The 26,992-nt window shown below is 40.6% G+C and overlaps 1 protein-coding gene across 2 annotated transcripts in view; it reads right to left on the bottom strand.

Moving 5' to 3' along the window:
* The window catches only part of atp6v0a2a (ATPase H+ transporting V0 subunit a2a), a 42,665-nt gene that overhangs the window by 2,579 nt on the left and 13,094 nt on the right, over positions 1-26,992 (bottom strand). Inside the window, exons 4-19 of one of the 2 annotated variants that reach the window (XM_034193114.1) lie at positions 25,492-25,629; positions 20,252-20,328; positions 20,024-20,150; positions 16,133-16,215; positions 15,944-16,037; positions 15,643-15,855; positions 13,713-13,863; positions 13,474-13,613; positions 13,239-13,396; positions 12,692-12,782; positions 12,480-12,598; positions 5,588-5,798; positions 5,375-5,494; positions 5,158-5,271; positions 2,885-3,002; positions 2,572-2,743 (exon numbers count right to left, since the gene is read on the bottom strand). In XM_034193114.1, the coding sequence (XP_034049005.1) occupies positions 2,572-2,743; positions 2,885-3,002; positions 5,158-5,271; positions 5,375-5,494; positions 5,588-5,798; positions 12,480-12,598; positions 12,692-12,782; positions 13,239-13,396; positions 13,474-13,613; positions 13,713-13,863; positions 15,643-15,855; positions 15,944-16,037; positions 16,133-16,215; positions 20,024-20,150; positions 20,252-20,328; positions 25,492-25,629 (2,126 nt within the window). Of the gene's footprint in view, positions 1-2,571; positions 2,744-2,884; positions 3,003-5,157; positions 5,272-5,374; positions 5,495-5,587; positions 5,799-12,479; positions 12,599-12,691; positions 12,783-13,238; positions 13,397-13,473; positions 13,614-13,712; positions 13,864-15,642; positions 15,856-15,943; positions 16,038-16,132; positions 16,216-20,023; positions 20,151-20,251; positions 20,350-25,491; positions 25,630-26,992 lie in introns of both variants that reach the window. The other variant, XM_034193113.1, reaches the window with a different exon arrangement.

The raw sequence follows: 26,992 nt of genomic DNA, 5'->3' as shown, positions 1-26,992 counted from the left end.
GATTTACCCTCTTTTAAGAGTTTGATAATCCTCTCCTTTGTTTCAATTGACATCTCTCATGTTGGAGCCATGATTCATGTCAGTCCACTTGGTGCAACAGCTCTCCAAGGTGTGATCACTCCTTTTTAGATGCAGACTAATGAGCAGATCTGATTTGATGTAGGTGTTAGTTTTGGGGATGAAAATTTACAGGGTGATTCCATAATTTATTCCTCAGAATTGAGTGAGTCCAAATTTTTTTCCCTCTGCTTGGTCTAAAAAAGTAACCATTACTGACTGATTTCTTATAGTGTTTCTTAAAGCCAAAAAGTTGCCATTTGAAATGACTTTAGTTTTGTGTCATGTCTGTGATCTGCTTTTTTTCTACAAAATTAAACAACTGAATGAACATCCTCCGAGGCCGGTGATTCCATAATTTTTGCCAAGGGTTGTAATCATAGCAGATCAGCTCAGTCAGGTCATCCACCACACCATGAACCCAAAGTCTGCAGCCATACAACCGGTCTATCCCCACCTTTCTAAAGTACCCAGTCCATGAGCCCAAAGTCAATTTTGACTGAATTGGAATCACATACGTTGCCTAAACAACAGTTATAATCCAGCCTCAGTATACCACAGCCCACACAACAAGCGTGCTCTGAGAGCACAATATTCCCTGCTGGCAAATGCTGCTTTGCTACATTCTGATAACATTTCAAGGTATGTCATAGTTGATTTCAGAATGCAGACACCAACTCGTGAAACTGGCAGTGTCTAGGTTTGATAATCAAGGGCTATAACTCTGCTCAAATGTGTCAATCTTGTACAACATTACAATATGTGTATTACCAACCTATAACAAGGAACTGTACCAAGTTTCCAAAAATTCCAACTACAAACGTGAGACTAATTGATTTCAGAATGTGGGCACCCATTCATGAAACTGACTAGATTCATGAGTCTAGATTTGTTAATCAAGGGCTATAACTCTGGTAAAATGGGCCCAACTCGAACAATATGATAATATGCGTATTACCGACCTATAACTATGACTTGTACCAAGTTTCACAAAATTCCTCCTAAAAATGTGAGAGGAGTTGATTTCAGAATGCTTATACCCATTCTGGAATGACAGACACGCAGACAGACAGACAGAAATCACCACAACATAACCCCCCTTTGGGCCTTTGGCCAGCGGGGGATAAAAATGTAGAATAGTCATCTCATGGTGGTAGCTATAGCCAGGTAGGGGTCAACAGTTAAAAATATTCCAATCATATTGAAATGTTTATAGAATAATCTGTCTGATCATAAAGATTCCAAAAAGTATAATGTGGACCATCTATGACAGAATGCTTTAGTTATTATTACGGACAGTAAATTATCCTGGAAAGCCCACATCAGGCATATAAAAACTAAAATAGCTAAGAGCCTCTCAATTATAAATAAAGTTAAATAATACCTTGATTATAATGCACTTCATATTTTATATTGTTCATTGATTCTCCCCTATTTCACATATTGTGTTGAAGTATGGGAAAATAACTTTAAATGTTCAACAAACCCATTATTTTTATTGCAAAAAAGGGCGGTGCAGATCATTTACAAAGCTGGCTTCTTAAATCATACTCACAATCTTTTCATTCATTCCAAATTATTAAAATTTCATGACCTGGAAAATATTATACAGTAATAATTATGTTATTCAAAGCATTTAATAATCAACTATCTAAAAACATGCAAAAAATTTTTACTCGTAAAGACAACATTTATGATTTGAGAGGGTATGGAAATTTTATATTACCTAATGTTTGAACTATTCGTAAAAGTTTGTGTGTGACAGTATGTGGGGTTAAAATGTGGAATGCTCTGGATTTTCAGCAGAAGCTATGTCAAAATATTCATAAATTTAAGTTCTTATATAAAGATGTTGTTTGGTCAGAATATAGAGAGAGTAGAGTTTAGATGTATGTTTAGATGTATGTATGTACATCTTTCGGTATTAGTTTTGTGTTTGGTACTTGATTCCTTACCATTTTGGTATGTGTTGCATTTCACCATTGTGTGGTAATCTCTATATGTGTTAGTGATTTATTTTGAATGACAATGGAATTGTTCCTCGTTTTTGCTTTTTTCCACAACCCAACCCAACATCCGGTCCATGCAAGTACTGAACAGTGTGGGAGCCTTGATGAATGCGAGTTTTCACCGGGAATAATTTAGAGTCCTCTGGTCAGCATCTGTGTATAGGCTAACTATGATGTCCAGCAACTTCTTGGGGATCCCACCAATTTGCAGGATGTCCTAGAGAGCAGTCCGATCTGCCAAATCGAATTCTCTGCAAAAATCTGCACATTTACATTTGCAAAGAAGCACTGTCAATACACGTGCTTGCATTCAGTGAGCAGTTGCAGAGCCATTAGCTCCAAACACTTTGATTTAAATGATTATGACCTTGAAGTTGACTGTTCACGGTCAACCAAGATTTAAAGTTCATGTGACCAGTAGAAGGTGATATATGACGTCATATAAGTCTTTAGCAGGAATGGCAGGTGTATCTGAAAGCAAGTATGTGGTATAGATGAGACTCACCAATGGAGGCGGAGAGCATGGAGGAATGCTGATAAGCCTTCCATAACTAGTAAGATTGATGTGGTCAGCATGGCAAAGATGGCTAATACAGGAACCAAAAATGCAACACCGAGTCTGGTGGTGACCTTCAGACCCAGGCGCATTACCATGTCCCACAACACCTCTGACAGCTCTAAGAACCAATAAAAACAAAGCATAGCAGCACACACAGTAAAACAAAAGAGCAAAATGCAAAATAAATAAAGTACAAAGTGGTGGAAAGCAGCAGATTAAAACTGTTCAGGATGTAAAGATGCCTCCATGTCATACTTACGGGCATGAGCCAAGCTGAGAGCCCAGAGACGCAGGTAGGATGCAGTGTTTGAAACGCAGCCTAGACAGTACTCTATTGTATGAATAGTCTGGTGCAGCAGCACATCTGCAAAGTCAAACTACAAAACGGGAAAAATTACATGCAAGATAGATGATTAGTATCTTTATGCTGTCTGATAACAAGCAGCAGTGGCTTTGGAAAGAAACTGACATTTAAAGCTGCATGAAACCTGAACTACACCTGCTACTAATTATTTCCATCATGCATGTGATGATAAGATTGTCTACAACAGTGCTAGGCACGTCCAGCACTATATGACATAAGCAAAACAAACTTTTTTTGTATTGATCCGGTGCATCAAAGTTAACCACATTTTTATCATTTTATAATCATTATATTGTGGTGATCAATCACCACACGTGGGGCAGAATTCATCACGTTCACCAAGCACAAGTATCATCTGTGATTTCAGGGTGTTTTTCCTGCCCTGCACATATGAGCTTTGCCACTGGCGGTCACAGAGCACTCCGCCTTACATGTGTTAATTACAGTCCATCTCGATCCAGTACAAATTTGATCTGATGTTACTGGTGCAAGAAAAGATCTCTCTCTCTCTCTCTCTCTCGTGGAGAATGCATTTGGAACTGTCTAAAAGGTAATTATTTGTAATGTTTATATTGTAATAACTTGGTCAAACAGTTGCATGTTTATTCCTTCTTATGAGCAGCTGTAAAACTTATGTTTATGATGGATTTATCATATTCATCTCATTTTCATCTCATTATAATCGTTCAGAAGAGCTGTGCCGTGATGCGTTGACGCAATCACTCACACGCAGTGTTTTTGAACTGTTTGCGCAATGTTCACGTGAAGTTCACATAATTAATGTGTGACAGAGATTTTGAACATTTCAAAACTTTATTTGCGTACTTGCACAAAGCCGCGCACAGTTTACAGTGAGTGTGCGGCAAGTTTACTCTCCTGCACGGCAGAGTTCATGCAAGTGCGTGGAGCAAAGTCATGCAAGTGTCAGGGCACCTTAAGAAATAAACAGAGTCAGATAGGCAATATTATAAAGGTGCACTGACACTTGCACGACTTTGATCCGTGACGATCCCACCTGCTGTGTTCCCAGTTGGATATCGTGCTTTGTTCCATTGGCTGCCACATGTTGTGCTCTGGATGCTGTGTATATAAAATAATTATTTTGTAGCAGATTAATCTTTTTTTTTCCTCAGAGTTGGCTGTTGAAAATGCCTGTAATCGCTTCTGGAATCACAGAGGAGCGCTACAGCAGCAGCTTTTTTCCTCTCTCTCTTGTGCGCGCATAATGAGGTGGAGAACACATTTGGAACCATCTAAAAAGGTAATTTGTGTCATGTGTCATGTCATAATTATGTGTCATGTTTATATTGTAATGGTTTGTTATAACAGTTGCATGTTCATTCCTTCTTGTGAGTAGCTGTAAAAGTATGTTTATGATAGATTTAGCATCTCGTTATAATCGTTCAGACGAGATGTGCTGTGATGTGCTGATGCAATCACTTGCACTCACGCAGTGTTTTTGAATTGTTTGCGTAATGTTCAAGTAATTACTGTGTGATGGAGATTTTGAACATTTCCAAATTTTCTTTGCATGGCAGAGTGCATGGCAGAATGCATGCAAGTGCGCGGATCAAAGTTGTGCAAGTGTCAGGGCACCTTAAGGCAATACTATATACTCGTATTTATTGTAATAAGCCAAGACTCGTACATCAAGGTGTTCAAACCTGTTTCACATGTGTATACAAAATCTCTGTTTTGCACATACAAATAAGGCTCCTTCCTGACCAGCTGCTCATACACTAACGCCTCCTGCTTCGCCTGCTGTAAATAAGACAAAAAGCTTGCTCGACCTCCTGCTGTAAATGCTTCTTCTGTCAGGAGGACTGACTGTGTAAAAATGCTTGTAAATCTCTCAATAAACACACACACTTATTCTTCTCAAACTGGTATGTCGACTCTCTAATGCGTTTCAGAAGACGCAACCAAAAAGACGTAGAAGCTACGCGCTTTAATGGCACGCATCAGCGTTGCCAGATTGGGGAAAATGTGCCTCTCTCCACTCGCCCCATCTCCAGCCCGTGTGATTACGAAATGGTCGCACATGCAATTTCTACATGGGCAATGCCAACCTCTACAATGTGTCCAATAATAGATGTCCAATAATATGTTAAAAGTACATCACAACATTAAAAAAAAAAATCAATTGTAGGCCACTTGCAGCTCCTGACCTCTTTTGAAAGAGCTCCTCTGATGGTCATTCCATCACCTGCCTCCTCTTCATCATCATACGATGGCACTGTGGAACCGTCGTCCTCACTAACACGCCTCACCCTCTCATAACCCTATAAGTCAACAACATTTTTTTCTTATATATGGGCAAATTAATCCAGAAATGCTCATTTAGATACATGGAGCTGATGATGCGATGTTGTCCAAGACACTCACTCTGCCTCGACGCAGGCTTTTGCCTCCACGGTGCAGCCACAACAAGTAAAGAGGTTTTCCTAACAGCAGCACAGGAACCGACAGGACAGCTACCAGAACAAGGAAAACCTGCAGACCAGTCTGTGACATAAAGACACACGTGCACGCACCAAGATCAACTACGCCCACAGGTTGTAAGAATTATTATTTAAGAGCGAAGTCAACGGCACATACCTGTCCCGGGTAGAGAGGAACGATATCCTTTCCCTGCATGATAAACATGTTGATGAAGTGGATGAGGATGCTCGGAGCCTGGCTGGAGTCTCGTGCACCGAACGCAAGCCACTTGTAGAAAATCATACAAATCAGGTAGCCAAAGAGACAAAGCAGGAAGAGGAGCTCAGGAAGAAACAGCAGATAGACGTTAAACTTCTGTTGGAAGTGTCTGCAGAGAAAGAGCAAAGTGTGGAAATTACAACCCCTGGCAAAAATTATGGAATCACTGGCCTCGGAGGATGTTCATTCAGTTGTTTAATTTTGTAGAAAAAAAGCAGATCACAGACATGACACAAAACTAAAGTCATTTCAAATGGCAACTATCTGGCTTTAAGAAACACTATAAGAAACCAAGAAAAAAGATTGTGGCAGTCAGTAACGGTTACTTTTTTAGACCAAGCAGAGGGAAAAAAAATATGGACTCACTCAATTCTGAGGAATAAATTATGGAATCACCCTGTAAATTTTCATCCCCACCTGCATCAAATCAGATCTGCTCATTAGTCTGCATCTAAAAAGGAGTGATCACACCTTGGAGAGCTGTTGCACCAAGTGGACTGACATGAATCATGGCTCCAACACGAGAGATGTCAATTGAAACAAAGGAGAGGATTATCAAACTCTTAAAAGAGGGTAAATCATCACGCAATGTTGCAAAAGATGTTGGTTGTTCACAGTCAGCTGTGTCTAAACTCTGGACCAAATACAAACAACATGGGAAGGTTGTTAAAGGCAAACATACTGGTAGACCAAGGAAGACATCAAAGCGTCAAGACAGAAAACTTAAAGCAATATGTCTCAAAAATCGAAAATGCACAACAAAACAAATGAGGAACAAATGGGAGGAAACTGGAGTCAACGTCTGTGACTGAACTGTAAGAAACCGCCGAAAGGAAATGGGATTTACATACAGAAAAGCTAAACGAAAGCCATCATTAACACCTAAAAAGAAAAAAACAAGGTTACAATGGGCTAAGGAAAAGCAATTGTGGACTGTGGATGACTGGATGAAAGTCATATTCCATGATGAATCTCGAATCTGCATTGGGCAAGGTGATGATGCTGGAACTTTTGTTTGGTGCTGTTCTGCTTGTTAGTCTGCATCTAAAAAGCAGTGATCACACCTTGGAGAGCTGTTGCACCAAGTGCATGCTGGAACTTTTGTTTGGTGCCGTTCCAGTGAGATTTATAAAGATGACTGCCTGAAGAGAACATGTAAATTTCCACAGTCATTGATGATATGGGGCTGCATGTCAGGTAAAGGCACTGGGGAGATGGCTGTCATTACATCATCAATAAATGCACAAGTTTACATTGATATTTTGGACACTTTTCTTATCCCATCAATTGAAAGGATATTTGGGGATGATGAAATCATTTTTCAAGATGATAATGCATCTTGCCATAGAGCAAAAACTGTGAAAACATTCCTTGCAAAAAGACACATAGGGTCAATGTCATGGCCTGCAAATAGTCCGGATCGTAATCCAATTGAAAATCTTTGGTGGAAGTTGAAGAAAATGGTCCATGACAAGGCTCCAACCTGCAAAGCTGATCTGGCAACAGCAATCAGAGAAAGTTGGAGCCAGATTGATGAAGAGTACTGTTTGTCACTCATTAAGTCCATGCCTCAGAGACTGCAAGCTGTTATAAAAGCCAGAGGTGGTGCAACAAAATACTAGTGATGTGTTGGAGCGTTCTTTTGTTTTTCATGATTCCATAATTTTTTCCTCAGAATTGAGTGATTCTATATTTTTTTCCCTCTGCTTGGACTAAAAAAGTAACCGTTACTGACTGCCACAATTTTTTTTCCTGATTTCTTATAGTGTTTCTTAAAGCCAGAAAGTTGCCATTTGAAATGACTTTAGTTTTGTGTCATGTCTGGGATCTGCTTTTTTCTACAAAATTAAACAATTGAATGAACAACCTCCGAGGCCGGTGATTCCGCAATTTTTGCCAGGGGTTGTAGGAACGTGAAGGCAGCACAACCCGTGTTACAATACAATAAACTCTAGAACAACCAGGGTTGGATTACAATAAACACTAGATTCAGCGTTACTGTGCATAAATGGTAAATGGACTGCATTTATATGGCGCTTTTCCATCTGCATCAGATGCTTAAAGCGCTTTACACATCAAATGCCTCACATTCACCCCATGTAGCAAGTAGGGAATTAAGGATCTTATGGGCCCTTGGTGATTTCCCGGTCTGGCTGGGATTTGAACCGAGGATCCTCTGGTCCAAAGCCCAACACTTTAACCATGAGACCAATTCATGGGCGCAATTTGGTGGGGGATGGGGGGACATGTCCCCCCCACCTTTTCAACCAGGCGGGACAGAATATGGTATGTCTCCCCCACCTTCTGACATATATGTGTGTACTTGACACATGCTATGCCAGTCTTATGTGCAAACCCATGTCAGAATAGTATCTTTGTTTCTGCAAGTTTGTATTTTTAGCAGCATTGACTTGTTTACAACACCTATTTCTTGTTTGTCACATTCGGAATTTTCTGGGACTGCATTTGCCCAGATTTGAAACCAAAAATAGTTGCCTCTAGGGACTAGTGTCTACACATAAGTATCAATGGACCATATGCCAATTTACTAAATTCTGAAAGTTAGAAAAGGAAACCAGAAAAGCTATCTGGGACCTCAGAAAGCCCAGCTGCAATTATTGCTTGATCTCCAAAATCAGTCTATGCAAGCGAAATTACACTCAACAAAAATATAAACGCAACACTTTTGGTTTTGCTCCCATTTTGTATGAGATGAACTCAAAGATCTAAATCTTTTTCCACATACACAATATCACCATTTCTCTCGAATATTGTTCACAAACCAGTCTAAATCTGTGATAGTGAGCACTTCTCCTTTGCTGAGATAATCCATCCCACCTCACAGGTGTGCCATACCAAGATGCTGATTAGACACCATGATTAGTGCACAGGTGTGCCTTAGACTGCCCACAATAAAAGGCCACTCTGAAAGGTGCAGTTTTATCACACAGCACAATGCCACAGATGTCGCAAGATTTGAGGGAGCGTGCAGTTGGCATGCTGACAGCAGGAATGTCAACCAGAGCTGTTGATCGTGTATTGAATGTTCATGTCTCTACCATAAGCCGTCTCCAAAGTTGTTTCAGAGAATTTGGCAGTACATCCAACCAGCCTCACAACCGCAGACCACATGTAACCACACCAGCCCAGGACCTCCACATCCAGCATGTTCACCTCCAAGACGTCTGAGACCAGCCACTTGTACAGCTGCTGAAACAATCGGTTTGCATAACCAAAGAATTTCTGCACAAACTGTCAGAAACCGTCTCAGGGAAGCTCATCTGCATGCTCGTCGTCCTCATCGGGGTCTCGACCTGACTCCAGTTCGTCGTCGTAACCGACTTGAGTGGGCAAATGCTCACATTCGCTGGCGTTTGGCACGTTGGAGAGGTGTTCTCTTCACGGATGATGCCAAGGAGATGTGTTGCACTGCATGAGGCAAATGGTGGTCACACCAGACACTGCCTGGTATCCCCCCCCAATTAAACAAAATTGCACCTTTCAGAGTGGCCTTTTATTGTGGGCAGTCTAAGGCACACCTGTGCACTAATCATGGTGTCTAATCAGCATCTTGATATGGCACACCTGTGAGGTGGGATGGATTATCTCAGCAAAGGAGAAGTGCTCACTATCACAGATTTAGACTGGTTTGTGAACAATATTTGAGGGAAATGGTGATATTGTGTATGTGGAAAAAGTTTTAGATCTTTGAGTTCATCTCATACAAAATGGGAGCAAAACCAAAAGTGTTGCGTTTATATTTTTGTTGAGTATATGTTCAGTATGAGTGTTGTCATTAGTGCCACTTCAAAAATTAAATTAATGATAAGTAATTTATCCTAAACTTATGTGTTGTTTTTTCAAACTTATGCAAAAACAAATCTTGAGAAAAAAATACAGTATGCGATAGTTAATAATTATTAAGAGCCTGTTCTTTCATATTTATGAATACATTTTACCACATTGCAGTTGTTTTTTAAATGAAAATTCAACCTATCATTCTTTTTGAGTTCTACACGTGGTGATACCTTATTTACACCACGATATTAATAAAATCAATGCTGGCTATTCTCAGAATAAAGTACTTTTATCCACAGTTTCAAATTGCACGGTGTCCACTTTATGGTCTTCTCAAAACATTAAAACTACTGTTCTGGATGCTCAGAACATCTGAGCTTATTGAGAAACCGTTGGCTTCTAGGGGGCCTAAAGCAGCCCCCAGATCCCCGGCCTATGGGCTTTGGCCCTGCGGGCCTCGCACTATGTCCCCCCCAATTTGTAGTTCTAAATTGTGCCCTTGGAGACCATCACCTCCCCTTGCATCATGTGACATCAGTACTGATGTACTGGTGGTTGACTACAGAAGTCAGATCAATGCTACTATTGCACGCTACAGTAGAAGCCTTCATACACTGTTGTTATTGAGTCACTTCATGAAAAGAGGTCACCATTACACAAGTCAACATTATTGGTCAATAAAAACAGAACAGCCCTATGTGCAGGGGAAAAAACCCTATGTGCAGGGGAAAAATTATAAAATAATTCTCTCTCTCTCTCTCTATATATATATATATATACACATACGAGGTCTGTTAGAAAAGTATCCGACCTTATTATTTTTTTCAAAAACCATATGGATTTGAATCACGTGTGATTGCGTCAGACAAGCTTGAACCCTCGTGCGCATGCGTTGAGTTTTTTCATGCCTGTTGGTTGCTTCATTCGCCTGTGAGCAGGCTTGGAGTGAGGTGTGGTCCACCCCTCTCGTCTATTTTTTATTGTGAATAAATGTCTGAACGATTTGGATTTTTGCTGCATCAATTTTTTTCCAGAAACTGTAAGAGACCTCCAGGTGGACACCGTTCGAAAAATTTATATGGCTTTCAGGGATGATTTTATGGGGATTAAACAGATTACGGGGTGTTACTGCCCCTTTAAGGACGGCCCACAACTGCTGAGAGCGCAGCACGCTCCCAGCGCCGATGGACAGGCTGACATCCCGCACAAACAACCAGATCATTTCCAACGTGAAAGCTTTGTTGATCCGGGACCTCGTCTGACTTGATCAACAAAGCTATACGTATATATACGTATATATATATATATATATATAGATATATATATATATATATATATATATATATATATATATAGATAGATAGATAGATAGATAGATAGATAGATAGATAGATAGATAGATAGATATGCAGATAGATTAAATAACTGTGATAACAGAGGAGGACATAATCTTGGAATTTTTTTTTTTTATTTATCTGAAAAGGGGGACACCAAATTTGGGACACACAGCACCTAAGTATAATTTTGATAAAAATAAACATAAATCACTTCAACTAATTTATCTGAATTTACTTCAGATTTTATGGGCATACAGTAAAATTAATTTCCTTCCATAAACCAGTGTCTTAATCACTTGGTATGGCTGCAGAGAGCATGTCAAAAATGTGGCGTTGAATTTAACCCGTAGTGTCCCAGCCTGTTACATTTAAAACCCATGTTCCTAAACTGCTAATTTATTCAATAAATACAACTCCAGTTGTGTTATTTGAAAGCACCACTCTTGAGAGCCTTAAACCCATATGGGGAGGTCGAATTTAGTTGAACAATAAAGTTGTTGTCCATTCGGATGCTCCCATTTTTTGTTCGGGGTCCCCACAGTGGATACAGCCAGATCCACAAGTTTTACGCCGGATGCACTTCCTGATGCAACTCCAGTATAACCTGGAGAAACACACACAGCCACTGGTGTTTCAAAGAGATCTCCCATCCAAGTACTAACCAGGTCCCACACTGCTTAGCTTCTGAGATCTGACGGGATCAGGCTTACACAGAGCAGACCACCTGCTTGATTGAACAATAAAGTAATGGTCATCAATTATTTCCTTTGTTTTGCGCTCAAGTCCAAATACAGGCAACAAAAATAGCACTCTGGGGCTTTCCTGCGAGCCCATCCAAAAATGTATAACATGACTTAGCTCAATAGTGATTTTATGTATTCCCCATGGCTCGTATATTCATATCTTACAGTCTATAGCACCTTGAAACTGTCACATTTTCTGGAGTCTAGTAGTCAGGGATCCACCCCCACCCCTCGCTTTGCACGCCCTCCAGAACTAAGCCTAAGTAACTTTTTAATAATTCATTTTAAGCTTCCTTAGGTGGTCACAAAAACACAATCAGGATGTTACCAAATGTAGAAACAAGCCTCAAGCTAGACATTCAAGATGGCATCAAAAATGGCGAACAAAAATCTCTCCCCCCAATTCAAATGCAGTTGACATTAAAAACTAAAATAAAAAATAATCTATGAGAAGAAAGTTTTAGGTCATAAATGCATTTGTGCTGAAATAATGTTATTCGTGTGTTGTAAGAAAATGGCCAAAAAAAAAAAAAAAAAAAATCACAGATTTTCATTAAAATAACACAAATAAATAAAATACACAGAACATCCATTTTGAGTGCCATCTTGAATATTTGGCATGCGACCCATTTATATTTTTGGGAACATCCTGACTGTATTTGGAGTCATCTAAGGGGGTGTTCCTTACTGTCGTGGTTAAAGGTTTGGATTCGCATTTGGGTAAGAGAGTTTGACTTTTGGTGAAACTTCTGTTTGTTGCTTTTCAAACTGAGCAAATGCCCCATGTGTTGGCTGTTCATGACAAAGGTGTCTTTTCCCCCTGAAATCTTCATGTTTTACTGTAACATGAAAATGTTGTTTGTTGTATTCACACTGAACACATAATTCATTCATTCACAACCAGGAACTCACAAATGATTGAAGACACTTAGCACTACTCCAAAGGTCATATGTATGACGCCAATAATAACTGACATCTTCATCTTGTAAGAGTTGAGGAAGGACAAACGATTTACCGCCAAGTTCCATATCTGTTGGAAAATTTAAATAGTTAAAATGAGTCAACAGTATTACGAGGATATGGTTATGTACGTCTATGGTATTATTTTCGTGCATTTACTTACAGGATCGATGCCAAATGGGTATGGCCCACTGAAAACACCGCTGATGTTAGGGTCTAGTGTGAGCACAGCATTCGTTTGGAGAGTTTTATTTCTGCAGTGTAAAAAGGTATTAATTAGAAACACATAATCATTCCTGATATACAAGATACAATGATTATAAGTTGCTCAATTTATATTGACAACCAGTGGCAGGCACAGCTAACCTCAAAGTTAGCTCTAATAATAATAATGTTTGATTTGTAATTTCTTTTTATTCTACTAAGTTTTACCTTTTTACTGTGCCCTTTTTGATTCTAATTCATTTTGCACTGCTATGAATTGTGTGTTGTGTGAAGTGCCTTGAGGCGACTGTCGTAAGATGGAGCTATATTACGGTAAATTAATAAAACTGAAATTGAATGAATTGGAAGCAGGTATAGAAAATGAATGAAGGAATAATTGGGCTGCTCATGATTTTAAAAGTTAGCTGAAAAGCTAATATGCTAACAAAAAAGGTTGCTTCACTATTCATCCATTAGCTGAACTGTGCCCACCACTGATAACTTACGTCCACTGCTGATTCGTGAACATCGCCTTGACACTCCAACCGGAGCCGAATATGTTGATAGACTTGGAGAAACAGTCGTTGTAAATCAACCCGGTGTACACCGAGAAAAGGCCCATCATGAGGATGATGTAACGTCCGCTGAAAAACGTTACCCATATCTGTAGGCAACAGGAACCATTAGTCAAATCTAATGGAAACCCTCTGTGCTATCTATGAGCGAAGGATTCATTTGCACCTCGTTATTGGAGCGTTTCTTCTTCTGCTTTTTTTCTGTCAGCACCATCCACAGAGCAAAGAAACTCATCACCAGGCCATGTCCGAGGTCCCCGAACATTACCGCAAACAGGAAGGGGAATGTGATAATGGTGTAGGAAGCTGCCAGCAAGAAACATTACTTCAATACACGTGCTTTGAAACTTTTAGAAAGTTGCTCTCGTTCAGGGATTCCTTTGGCATAGCGACATGCGTTCTTACCTGGGCTTACCTCGCGGTAGTCCCCCACCCCGTACGCCTCCACGATGCTCTGAAAGCCACATGTGAACTTGTTTGTTCTTAACAGAGTCGGTGGAGTGTCCGTACTTGGGATACGGTTCACAAACGACGGTACGGTGGCATCACCTTTTCTCTGATAATAAGACAAGAAGACGCTTCTGAAATTGACAAAGCATCAAACGGGGACTGAAAGCAAGCGTTTCAAAGGTCAACTTCAAACTCAGGACAGGGTTGTAAAATTAAAAAGTTCAAGCAGAAAAGAATTCCTGATGCAATCTGAATTTTCTAGATTGAGTGATTCTATGTTCAGACAACTGTTATTGCTTTTTGGGTAATTAAAAAAAGAAAAAAGTTGGCATTCTCCACTGATCACTTCCCACCTTCTACCTTTGGCACAAACATACTTGTCTGTAAGAATGGCTGGACCCCCCCCCCCACCCCCAATCCACCCTATGCATACACACCTGCACATGAACACCAAAAGAATCAAAAGTCATTCATTCCAAATCTACAAGACTTCCCCCTTTTCTCCTTAGTCAATCTGAAGATTTTTTTTCTTTCATCTTTTAAACTAGCTTTGATTGAAGTGTGTTGTGATTTTATTAATTGTGCACATCTAATTTTAACAACCTCAGAGCAGACAAAATGTTGCGTACCCCTCTGACCTGTAGCATCCCTGAGACGAGCTTGGACCCCATAATTCTACATCGGCCATTATGCCATTTTAACCCTTAAATGCATATCATAGACTATTTTCCAGAATATAAATCACATTTTTTTAAGCTAACTTGGGACGTCCTGTGACTTATAATCACACATTCCTTAATAATAATACGAATAATAACAAAGAGAATTTATCTAGAGTTTTCCCAGGAATCAAAGCACTAACCAAAAATAATAATATTAATAAAAAGTACATTAAAACAATGTACAAAAGTCCCAAATTAAAGAGCTGATAATATAAAAAAGGTGACATATATGGGTTTTTCCTCTTCAACAGGCTTTTTTAACAGGTGTGACTTACACCCATAATTTTATTTTGCACTTTTAAGTAGAAAAAAAATCTACAAAATGCTGTACATAATAAAACAGAGGCAACAAAAAAAAAACAAAAACTGCATGCCTACCAATTAAAACCAAACATATGCAAATAAAACATACAAACCAGCTGATATTATAAAAACCAAAAAATTATGTGTGAACAGGGTTTACCCTTATATTTAGCAACACACTTGTGTTTAAGGGTTAAAGGACCATACCAACTATTTCATAGTTGAGTTCTGTATGTACAATTTCCACATTATCTTACCAGATGCTCAAACCATTGTTGGGATAAAGGATTGTGCACATTCCTGTCAACCTAAAAACAGTGTTTAATCAAGCTTAAACTGTGGAGTGATGCGTGCATGATTCTGGATGGTGCATTCGTGTGTCGCAGTAAGGTGCCAACAACAAGAATTTCACATTCAACTGCAGCATAAAAATTAAGAAGGGTAATGTTTCAACATGCAATCAGCGGAATCAAACTGAGTAAATAAAAATCAAGAATCTATGCACATGAATAGACAAGAGAAAAATTTCCCAAGAAGTACTGGGTTTCTGGATGTCACTTCTACCACTATGTATAGCAGATGTGGTTACGTTGATGTGACTAGTTTGCAAATCCTGAGCCATAATGAAGAAAATGGCAAATTTGAAAACCTTTATCATTTGCTATATTCAAACAACAGCAGCAACAATCCATAAATCCATTCTGCATAATAAATTTAGTCTGTTACAACGTTGTTTGCACGGGGGGGCTTTCAATGTAGCTAATGTCACTGTTTAAGTTGTAATGTATGCAGGCTGTAAACTGGATGCCATTATCAAAATAGCCAGTGCTGGTAGGTTTCCTCCTGCACTTTATACTTACGGAGCCTTCTTCTAGTGCCACCCGTAAGTTTGCGAGGTCACTGACAGGACACCACACCTCAGCAATCAGACACTTGTTTGTGACATCGAAGCTGCAGAGATTGAGGATGTGGTAGATAGCCTTCATCTTCTTCACTTGCATCACCCAAGTATAGGCCGACTCGGAGGCCTTCTGCAGAACCTGTCTTAGATAGTCCTCAGTGCGGTGCAGCACCTGGAAAAAAGACCAGTTATTACTAACTCATTCATTATGTAGGGAGGTAATCTATGCTTTTCCACTTCGTCAGCCTTATCGGCCCTACATTGTTAAGGTCTTGAACGCGCGTCTTTAAGCTATCCAGCACGTCTGCCCTCTCCTCGTCATTCTCTGGGTGCGGGTAAAGATGGCAGTGGTAGCTGAAGGATTGAGAAACAAAGTCAAACAGGATGATGATCAGCAGCTAGAAGAGGGAAAAAAGAAACAAAATAACAAAAATGAAAAAAGCTCTTACCAATCACAGATCTTTTGAACTTTCTGTCCAATCTGGTCTCCCCAGAAAGAGATAAGAAAGACAACGTTTTTACTGCTCTCCCCCTAAAATAAGACAAAACCAGACATATTATTATTAGCAAAGCTTACAGCAATAATAGAAGTACTGTTTTATTGAAATTAGTGGTGCTGGAAGGTTGATGTTAATGTTACTGTCAGAGTGTTCCATGATGCACATCACAATGGCCGACGCACATCCAAAATGTCCGTGTAACCATCTGATCTTAACCTAACTGGTTTCCAAAATGGCTGATCCTTTTATAAGCTTTCTAATTAATAAAACCATCTAATATTTTTAGAGCTGTCTAATTGATAAAACCAAAGTATTCACATCTATTTGGACATCATGATGGAACACTCAGTTATTGCGTGACACTACACTATATTGTAGACATACACAAACATTATAAGATTTTTACATAACAACCTTGAACGCAATGTGAGCAGACACCCGCTAACACCCGTCTACTTCACCTCACTTTGCAGCCAATCACATAGACAATGATTCACGACAGGCTAAGGACCGCCCACACGGGGGCTGGCTTAGGCACAGAAATAAAAGTTAGAGGAGAAAGGAGATCTGGGCTCTTTGTCCTAGGTGTCTGCATGTGAGCTGGTTCAAAGACCCAGCGCTGTTACATGGCTCTCTGTATCAGGGTTTGAACTTTTTTTAATACATCTAAACTTTGAAGTCCATTTCCTGTCCAATTCTTCAGATCACTCACCACAATAAAAGAAAATAACATTACTTTTTTGCAGTATGGCATCAATCATACAAGCATATGCATAATATTAAAGGTTAAATTGTTTAGTAAAGACGCTAATTGAAAATCAGCTTAATATTACTCAGTGACCACACATTAACATTCAAACAATCTGAATAGGCTAATGTCAGAGCCAGCTACATGCTAACCTAGCTAACAACAGCGTAAGCAGCCATATGCTTATTTGGCACAGGTTCTACACCAGATTCAACTCCAATTTTTCATTGTGAGAGTGGTCTTGAACCTGGAACTTTCTGCTTTGGAAGCAAGGACACTAACCACCCTGCATGCTAACCTAGTTAGCACAACCAAAATAAAGCAACTCTTACACGACATGTTCAACTACATGGCTTTAGAACAGGTTTTAACTTTAAGTCACTTAGACTTTAAGTCTGTGACAGTATCTTCAAAATGCAACTTCAATCAAACTTGAAGGATCAACTCTGTGGATTGTACTCTTATAACAATTGCAATGTTAAGGTCAACCTCAAATCAGATGTCATCATCTCAAATATATTAATGATTTGATAGTTCAGGAACTACGTGAGATGTTGCAACATTTTTGGCAGACTTCTGCTCTCCTGGCGCTAACAATTGTATCAGACCTCTGATACCAATGACGTCAACAAGGGAAGTCAAAAAATACCAACATTGAGGCAGTGCAATTGTCTCAGTGCCTTCATGTTAGTTTGGTGTAATACACTTTATGTGCACTAGGAGGCAGTGACTGATAATGTGACAGCATTTGGACAGGAACGATAACCAGGTGTGTTCCATGGAGGGTGAGGTATATGGTTTTTTGACGGTGTTTAAGGCAACTGTAGACAGTGTAGCAATGGCTGCAGCTAACAGTTACTTTCATCATCAATAAATATGTTGATTACTTTCTGTAATAATCCATTAGTTTGGTCCATAAAATGGTGAAAAACATCAGTTACTGTTTATTAAAGGCTAAGATGACATCCTCTGACATCATGTGTTGTACACAACCCGAAGATAACCAGCTTGCTGTTAAAAAGATCATCACATTTAAGAAGCTGATAGAGAATTTTAAATAATTAAATGAATAAAAAAAGATGCAAAACTATTCACTGATTACCAAAATTGCAGATTAAAGGTGTACGGCCTTTGGGTTTTTAAAGATTTAAATCATAAAAATAATTTTCTTTGGCAACACTAATTTTATTCTTTAACATTTAAATAAGGGTTTCATAATATGATATTGCCAGTATACCAAAATTTGTGCTGTCTGAAATTTTTTTTATTATTTCAACCCCTGATGGGTAGAAATTCAAGCAATCAGATGCCATGACCTACATTTGGTAGTGATGTTATAGATCACATGGGTGCTTCTCCTGAGCTGCACAAGGGGCACTGGGAAGGACACAGCAGCTGCCATTTGGAGTAAAGAAAGGCAGTGTGACATCATCTGGCTGCTTGCTTCAAACACAATGAACCAAGATGATGAAAAAAGCTCTGAAACAGCTTATTTCTGTAAAAATCTAATATGCTTCTCATATATTTTTTAAAGATCAGCTAGAAAGAAACACTTCAAAATCTAAAAACTTTGTTTTTGTAAAGCCCCGGTCACAACCCACCGTGCGTTTTTTTTCGCCGTACGTTTTCTGCGGATGCCACGGCCACTACGTTTTTGTGAAAACGTACGGAGGCAGCAGCAAGAGGAGGGAGGGAGTACGTTCAACGCACGTCTCTAGGAGTGTAACGATAAAGAGAGATGACAGTAATGCAGTGTGTGTGTGTGTGTGTGTGTGTCGCTTTTCTTTTTTTATGAGCGGGACCGGAGCGGCAGGTGTTTTTCGGCGTCGGCGATGCATGAGCATGTTCAGCCTGCAGCGGTCAGTTGTACGAGTGTTTACTTGTCTCGAAAAGTTACAGCTAGTTAACAGACTGAAGCTGTGGAGTGTGTGTTGCTGACGTTTGGAAATAAAGTCCAAGTTAAAGTGAGAAGCTGCGTTGTGCATGCAAGTCTGTCGGCCTCCAAATCCGTACTGCCTACGTACGGATTTGGTTAATTCAATAGTAATTGAATGAAAATATGCTGCTTTGAATCCGTACTGAGGCAGTACTCACAACGTGCGTCATCTGTACTGCTGGTGAATCCGCAGCCTGACCGCAGCGAAAGTTCTGCATGCACTAAAACCTCTACGGCGTGTCTGCGTGTTTCTGCGTGCTCCTAAATTCGTACTGAGGCAGTACTTTCGAAGTACGGATCTCCAAATTTAGCACACGTTTTTGGAAGTAGACTACACGCACGTGCAAGTACGGCGGGTTGTGACCACGGCTTAACCAGATACCACCTCTGAAGTGACATCTAACGGATGTTCACATGGAAGGTACACAAAGCAAGTGGGTCAGGTCACAGGTAATCTCAAAACCTCATGCATGTGCACACGCGCTTCCTCCTGCAATTTGGCTGAATGATGGCCTTAGAAGGAAAAGACAATATTCTCTATGGAACTTCGCCCCCCCCCCAAAAAAGTTCTCTCCATTAAAATGAGCTGTGACTTTGCAACAAGGTACAAAAATAAATGTAATTTATAATGCTTGGATTTCAGTACAAAGTACATTTTGCCAGTTTTGTAAAACTGGAAAACCATACAGCTTTAATTGTCGTGGGCAGCTTTATAACTACATTCTCCGTGACACCACCATCCACTCTACAATGTTTCAGGTTGCATGTGCTGCTTTGGACATATTCCACCTGTGAGTGCCTTTCTCCACTCTTAAATGTCACCATGTGCTCTTCCTTTCTCTTAATTTGTTCAACACAGCCATTTCTATCCTTTTTGCAAAATCCACCAGCAGCTACCCTTCTACTTCTCCTTGACATCGTACCAACTTGTCAGCTGTGTTTAATTTCCCAACATGCCCACTGAAGTCTGCTCCAGTCACTATTCTTTCTTCCTGAGGTAGACTGTCCACCACCTCATCTAACTCACACTCCACTTGCAGGGCATATGTACTGATGACATTTATCAACACACCTTCAATTTCCAGCTTTTGGCTTTTACACAAACTTAAGCATAAAATCTATTTTTTGTCATTTCTGAGTCGTGAATTCCCCTTACTGTGTCAAGATCAGTGAGGTTCTCGTCAACTTCTGCATAGCTGAGGATAGTGTAACCCTTACACACTCTCCACAGCATGCGCTCAAACGCCTCCACCTTCACCCGTTGGATAAGACCTGAAACAAAACTACAAGGAGGACAGGATGCAGGTTATAATTCATATCTTAAAGGCACTGGCTACAAAGCATCTTCCTGGTTCATGACTGAATGAGGCATCTTGTGGCTCACCCAAGCTTGGCTCCAAGTCTTTGCATACCGGTGCTCCCTGTCACAGAGTCTGTCTCCATCGTGGGAAATTCTTCATACTGGGGACCAAGAGCCTCATGCTAATTATGGAAAGAGCATGTTTCATTTGTAAGTTTGCATTAGCTGTTCCTGAAAAACTTGTACCCAAAAACCTCATATGATATTCATGAATTGGTTTGTGATGCTTATTTTATTACCTGTCTTATTGTTGACATCTGCTGATCTTCACTGTAGCCTGTTTAAATGTTGCAGTCCTGATGACTCAGCTGCTTCTTGTAAAGCGCTGCATTGTGATCCTGACATTAAAGCTACAGTGTGTAGGATTCAGTGGCGCTTATTAATTTAAATGGAACACAGCATTCATAACATCTGTTCATTAATGTATGAATCAATGTGCTTTCATAAGCTTAGAATGTATCCTTCATATTTATATAGGAGCGTACCCCCTCGTGGAGGCCACTATATTGCAACAGAATGCTGATACAGTAGCCCAAAAGGGACATAATTATGCTACCTTTTGTATTTCGCAGTGTGGGTGGAAGACTGATGAAGAAAATGAACCACTGGTTGTGCCCCTTTAAACAGTCTACTGATTGGTAGTGCAGGCTAACAAGTTTGAGAACCTACAGGTTCATGGAACGACACGATAAGGCAACATACGGTAAATACTCCGAGCCAAAGAAGTGAAAACCTGAAATGAAACTGTGGTCAATGACGACACACTGAGAAAAGTCTCCTGGATTTATACAATTTAAAGATCTACATCAGCTGCACATGAACAGAACGTGTCCAAATAATTTTCTGTTGCCAGGGGTAGTGACCAAGTGGATTCAGTGTGGAAGGTTTCTGGTTCCAACCCCGTCCATGCCACATTTCTCCATGTAATGTGAAGTTGCATCAGGAAGGGCATCCGGCGTCAAACGTGCCAAATCAACATGTAGATCCACCTTGGATCTGCTGTGGCAACCCCAAGTAAAAACAAGGGAGCAGCCGAAGGGTCTTACTTATAAATGAGAAACCGAAGAAAATTATGTGATTTCTGTTCATGTGCAACTGATTTACATACTTAAGCCACACTTTCTTTTCACTGTATAATGCAATCCACAACCTCACCACTACATGGCACTAAATCCAACACACTGTAGCTTTAATAGACTGTTGGTACATTCTCAATGCACATGGTCACTAAGCGTGAGCGCCCACCTCTGCTGTCAGCATGGGGGAGTGAATCGACTAGTCGTCCAAAACACGAACGGGTAGCAGCTCTCGCAGCTTATTCCACAAGGCGCTGTTGTACTATGATCGCCTATGATCCAAGAGAGTGCTAAAATGGCTTAATCCGGCTTGCCTCCTAACAGGCTGGTTTATAAAGTGCAGATCTGGTGACCCGCCTCAAAATGAAAGAAAACTGCTACCACAGGCAGACTTTCAGTTGCTTTCAGTGCATGTTTCACTGTTTCTAAACACTTGCAAAATATCAAGTTCATGTTTTCTTTTCATGACAACTGGAGCAGTACACTAAAGTTTTTGATGAATGAATGGAACACTGCATTTTTATAGCATTTTGCAATCTCCCTGACAACGCTTCCTGATGTAAAAGTCAGTTGTTTTTCTGGCTTTACTCTCCAAGTACAGCTATCATTTGTGCAAAGCACGTTTGAATCAAGACATTAAATGTAGTTTCACACAAAGTAGTTTTACTGATGTAATACTAAATGATTTTTATGAATGAAGCCGTGACAAAAATGTGTGCAGTGTGTACAGGATTACAGCTGATGGTGCCAAGTTATCTATTAAATTGTTTCTGTGTAGGCTCTCAGTTGTCCAGGTGGTTTCCATAGTAGAGAAGCTTGAATCTTCAACTGGACTGGTTTGCTTGATGTGAGGACCTTTCGCTTCATATCACAGAAGCTTCCTCAGCTAAAATTCTTACTCTGGTAGTCTGACTTCTGTCTTGACTCTTGTAGAGAAGAATAAACCAGAAGCCAACAAAAGCTGGAGTTTTTAACCTAACCAGACCCCTCCTACCGAGAGGCCGACTGTTATAGGCTAGTGACTAAACAATAGCTCTAATTAGCACCTATTGTGCACTCTCCTAATGATGGGGTGGAAGCCTCCCCTGATGGCTCCCTTGACGACTCTCCTGATGACGTGAATGACTCATTATCATGAACAAAAGACTGAAACTGCTTAGACCTGAGTATCCCATTGTAAACAGGGGACAAAGCGTGTCTGAGACCCGCCCCCCGGTTAAGGCTGGGTTTCAACTGTTTCACAAAGAATGCTTCCTTGACACCTCTCTCAAACCATTTCTTCTCTCTGGCTAAGATTTTAACTTCCTTGTCCTCAAACGTGTGGTTAGTGTCTTTCAGGTGGAGATGAACTGCAGACTGAGGTCCACTGGCGACCTCTCTGCGGTGCTGGTATAGCCTCTTGTTTAAAGGTTGCTTAGTCTCACCTATGTAGTGTTCTTTACAGTTTTCCTGACATCTGATATAATACACTACATTGCTCTGTTTGTAACTAGGGATCTTGTTAATTAAACTAATTTCTGTCTCAAGGTGTTAAACGGTTTAAAGTAAAGTGGGATTTTGTGCTGTCTGAAGATCCTCTGTAGTTTTTCCCCTACTCCTGCTAAATAAGGGAGAGACACTCCTCTTCTTCTTGTCTCCCTCTCCTGTCTATCTGGTCTCTTTGTTTTCTGGGACTTCTGCACTTTGTCCAGGGACCATCGTGGGTACCCATATACTGTGAGGGCTTTCCGTACAAGTTGTTGTTCTTTAGCCCTTCCCTCTGCAGTTGTGGGCACCTGTAGGGCTCTGTGTTGAACAGTCCTGATCACCCTGAGCTTGTGTTCAAGGGGGTGGTTTGAGCCAAAGAGCAGATATTGGTCAGTGTGAGTGGGTTTTCTGTAAACCTCTGTCTGGAGCTGCCTGTTCTCTCCAATTTGATGTGACTTCATTGTTCACCTGCATCCCCACCGCTGAGGCCATCTCAGCTGTGAGGCAGAGACTGCTGGAGGATGTGTCTCTACCCTACAGGAGTAGGGGAAAAACTACAGAGGATCTTCAGACAGCACAAAATCCCAGTTTACTTTAAACTGGTTAACACCCTGAGACAGAAATTAGTTCACCCTAAGGACAGGATCCCTAGTTACAAACAGAGCAATGTAGTGTATTATATCAGATGTCAGGAAAACTGTAATGAACACTACATAGGTGAGACTAAGCAACCTTTAAACAAGAGGCTATACCAGCACCGCAGAGAGGTCACCAGTGGACCTCAGTCTGCAGTTCATCTCCACCTGAAAGACACTAACCACACGTTTGAGGACAAGGAAGTTAAAATCTTAGCCAGAGAGAAGAAATGGTTTGAGAGAGGTGTCAAGGAAGCATTCTTTGTAAAACAGTTGAAACCCAGCCTTAACCGGGGGGCGGGTCTCAGACACGCTTTGTCCCCTGTTTACAATGGGGTACTCAGGTCTAAGCAGTTTCAGTCTTTTGTTCATGGTAATGAGTCATTCACGTCATCAGGAGAGTCGTCAAGGGAGCCATCAGGGGAGGCTTCCATCCCATCATTAGGAGAGTGCACAATAGGTGCTAATTAGAGCTATTGTTTAGTCACTAGCCTATAGCAGTCGGCCTCTCGGTAGGAGGGGTCTGGTTAGGTTAAAAACTCCATCTTTTGTTGGCTTCTGGTTTATTCTTCTCTACAAGAGTCAAGACAGAAGTCAGACTACCAGAGCAAGAATTTTAGCTGAGGAAGCTTCTGTGATATGAAGCGAAATGTCCTCACGTCAAGCAACCCAGTCCAGTCGAAGATTCAAGCTTCTCTATTATCTATTAAATATTGTCTTATTGTTCTGATTGTCACAACTGGGACATGTTTAAGGGACTTCATCCACCTTTCTTCAGGCAGGTATTTGTCACAGTGTTATCCACAGATTCAGTCATGTCCGGAGGCCGCATGCTGGTGTCGCAGATCGAATGGTACCCCTAAAAATCATCCCCGCTGATGACGCAGTTCACGGATTAACACCTCGTTTCTGCTTCAAACTGCACTCCAGTCATCATCTATCTCAGCGACAGACATCTGAAGCTTTTGTACGACAATCATTTCCACATAAATTCAACATTATTTCATCATAAAAGGCAGCGGAAGCGATCAGAGCGCCGCAGCTAAACAAGCTGCTAGCTGATGCGTTCACCGCGCGTCAGACATTTCAAAGCGTCACAGAATTTCGCCTAGTTTCTGCTTAAAACAGCCTTGTTTCTGCTTAAAACTGACTTTAGAATGATTTAAGAGGTTTTAACTTTATCATCTGATGGTTAATAATCCCATTAATCCATTTGATTGCTTTGGGTGAAGAGACGCCGTCTCAGACGTGCTCCTGTGGTCCGAAATGGCGCATGCGCAGATGCAAAAGGCAGATAGATTTTTAGGGGCAGACCGTTCGGTCTGCTACACCGGCATTAAAAGTCTCTGCTCCCCACGGTGTTCTACATGAGCGACTTGCGGAGTACTCAGTGCGCATGCGAAAAACAATGTAACAATGGCCTATTTACGTCAGTGGTGCTTCCACCTTTGTCACCCACAAAAAAAAATAAAAAAAAAAATAGGTCAGTGACAAGAAAACACCATTTTTCTGCTGAGAGAAACATCTTGCTTATGACATAAACAGACTGGGATTTGAAAAGGCACTATGTGACAAATGCTTAGCATTTTTGCTAACCCTATGGTCAGATTAGCTACAAGCAACCACACATGACAGAGGGGGCATTCATTTTCAATCATAGCGGGCGTTCTGCCGTGACAATAGCCACAGTCCCTATGACACCGGCCAAAATAAAAGTTAGAGAAATAAAGGCTTGTAAATTTAAAAATGCTGTTTTTGTAACCAGGTAACACCTCTGAAGTAATTTACAACACATTTTACAGAGATGCTAGCATGCTAACTGGCGATACAGAAATGTCTATGACAGACAGACTGAAACAAATCAAGTGGGCTTTGGTTGTGTTAAGCAGGGAGGCGTGGAGAAAAAACTCATAGCGACAGTGTCGGGTTTCATCAAACAATCTCCACAAATAAATACGAGTTGACCACACCCAGAAAGCACCAAATGCCAACTTCTTGTTGCCCTCATTTGCAGCTAATCTGACCGTAGTGGAAATAAGAAGTAAATAAATAAGGTGAGAGCAAGTGAGAGAAATATCGCACTCACTCTTGAGCGGCTGTGCATGAAGGTCCGCGTGATCTTCAGCATGTGCGTGTACTCCGTCAGCTCCAACAGGTTCCTCTGCAGCTTCTCTTTGTTCCGAGCTACCTCGCTGAGCTCCATCTCCAACCTCTGGAGCTGCTCCTATACGTCACATCGACCACCAGTTCAACTTTGAATTCAGCTAACAGGTTTAAAAAATGGAATAGTTTTGACTGTGTTGAATCCTTGGTGTCCAAAGTAAAGGTCAACCAAGGTTGACATCCACTGGATTCTATGACATATGTTGCCCTGTAACATGGTAACTCAGCATGACATTTGGTGCAAACTATTCCTTTTTAATACCCTATTAACCAATAATTTGCACCACTTTTATAAAATTGGAGCAACTTTAACTTTTGACCCCTGTATAAACTGAAATTTACTTTCGTCACCATTTTTACTGTTTTTACCCCATAACTCCATAGAATTCCATCATAGATAGTCCAAACTACACCTTTTTGGAATCTTTATGATCAGTCAAATAATGTGGTATATTTTCAAAAGGACTGGAGCATTTTTTCACTGACCCCTACCTGGCCACCTTTTGAAATTTCAAGTGGTCCATCTGCTTTTTCAAAAGCATAATGTCTAAGGAGTATTTGTGTCGACTTTGGTGCTTGCATCACCATTTGAAAGATTCCTCTATAAATATTCTATTATCTGCTGCACTAATCGCACTGGTGCCTGATGGACATACTGTGTTGGACACTGGATAGTTTGATTTGGGTACTAATATAAAAAGGGAGCACAAGCTGCTTTTTGCCTCAGTAAGAGCCGGGTGCATGCATAAAATGTAGAAACAAAGGATTTAATATAGATAATAACAGGAAATTGAATCGCGTGTGACCTGGTTATCATCTAAGGGGCTCGGTCACCAGCGAGGACATGAGTCAGCTCCGGCTTTAGCCTTCCATAGGAATAACTTTTACCACCTACTGAATTAATAATAACTGATGTTTGTGGGGATGCAGTAAGTCGACCGCTGTGGTTTGAACACTTCAGAGGGGTTTTTGTCTGGGAAGGTGATTTGTTTGTTGCTCTTTACGTGCCATCATACATGCTGTTGTGTATGCGTCACACCATGGTGCTTGCATTGTGACGTTAAGCACATTGACGATTTTATGTTTAACTAGAAGCACTCAGAGAGTGCAAACCTCAGCCAAGGCCATGGGGTCACTGACGCCATAACATTTACACGCCGTGGAATCATTGAACCTAAAAAAGTCTAACAATGATGGTTGCTCAGTAGTAAAAAAATGTTTCATCTGCTGTGACTGGATAGCATGTATCCTTAGCGCTTGGCATCACAGTTTATTGCAATTTGCACCTTTCCCACAAGCTACTGTCATCTGAGCACTGATGTTGATATTACATGTGTTTTAACAAGCTTTTCTGTCCTCCACCTGTTACCTGTACTAATGGCACCTGTTTGAACTCATCTGTATAAAAGACACCTGTCCACAGC

This window comes from Thalassophryne amazonica, chromosome 17, assembly GCF_902500255.1.
Source record: "Thalassophryne amazonica chromosome 17, fThaAma1.1, whole genome shotgun sequence".
NCBI classification, from domain to species: Eukaryota; Metazoa; Chordata; class Actinopteri; order Batrachoidiformes; family Batrachoididae; genus Thalassophryne; species Thalassophryne amazonica.
This window is presented reverse-complemented; position numbering and strand designations above follow the sequence as displayed.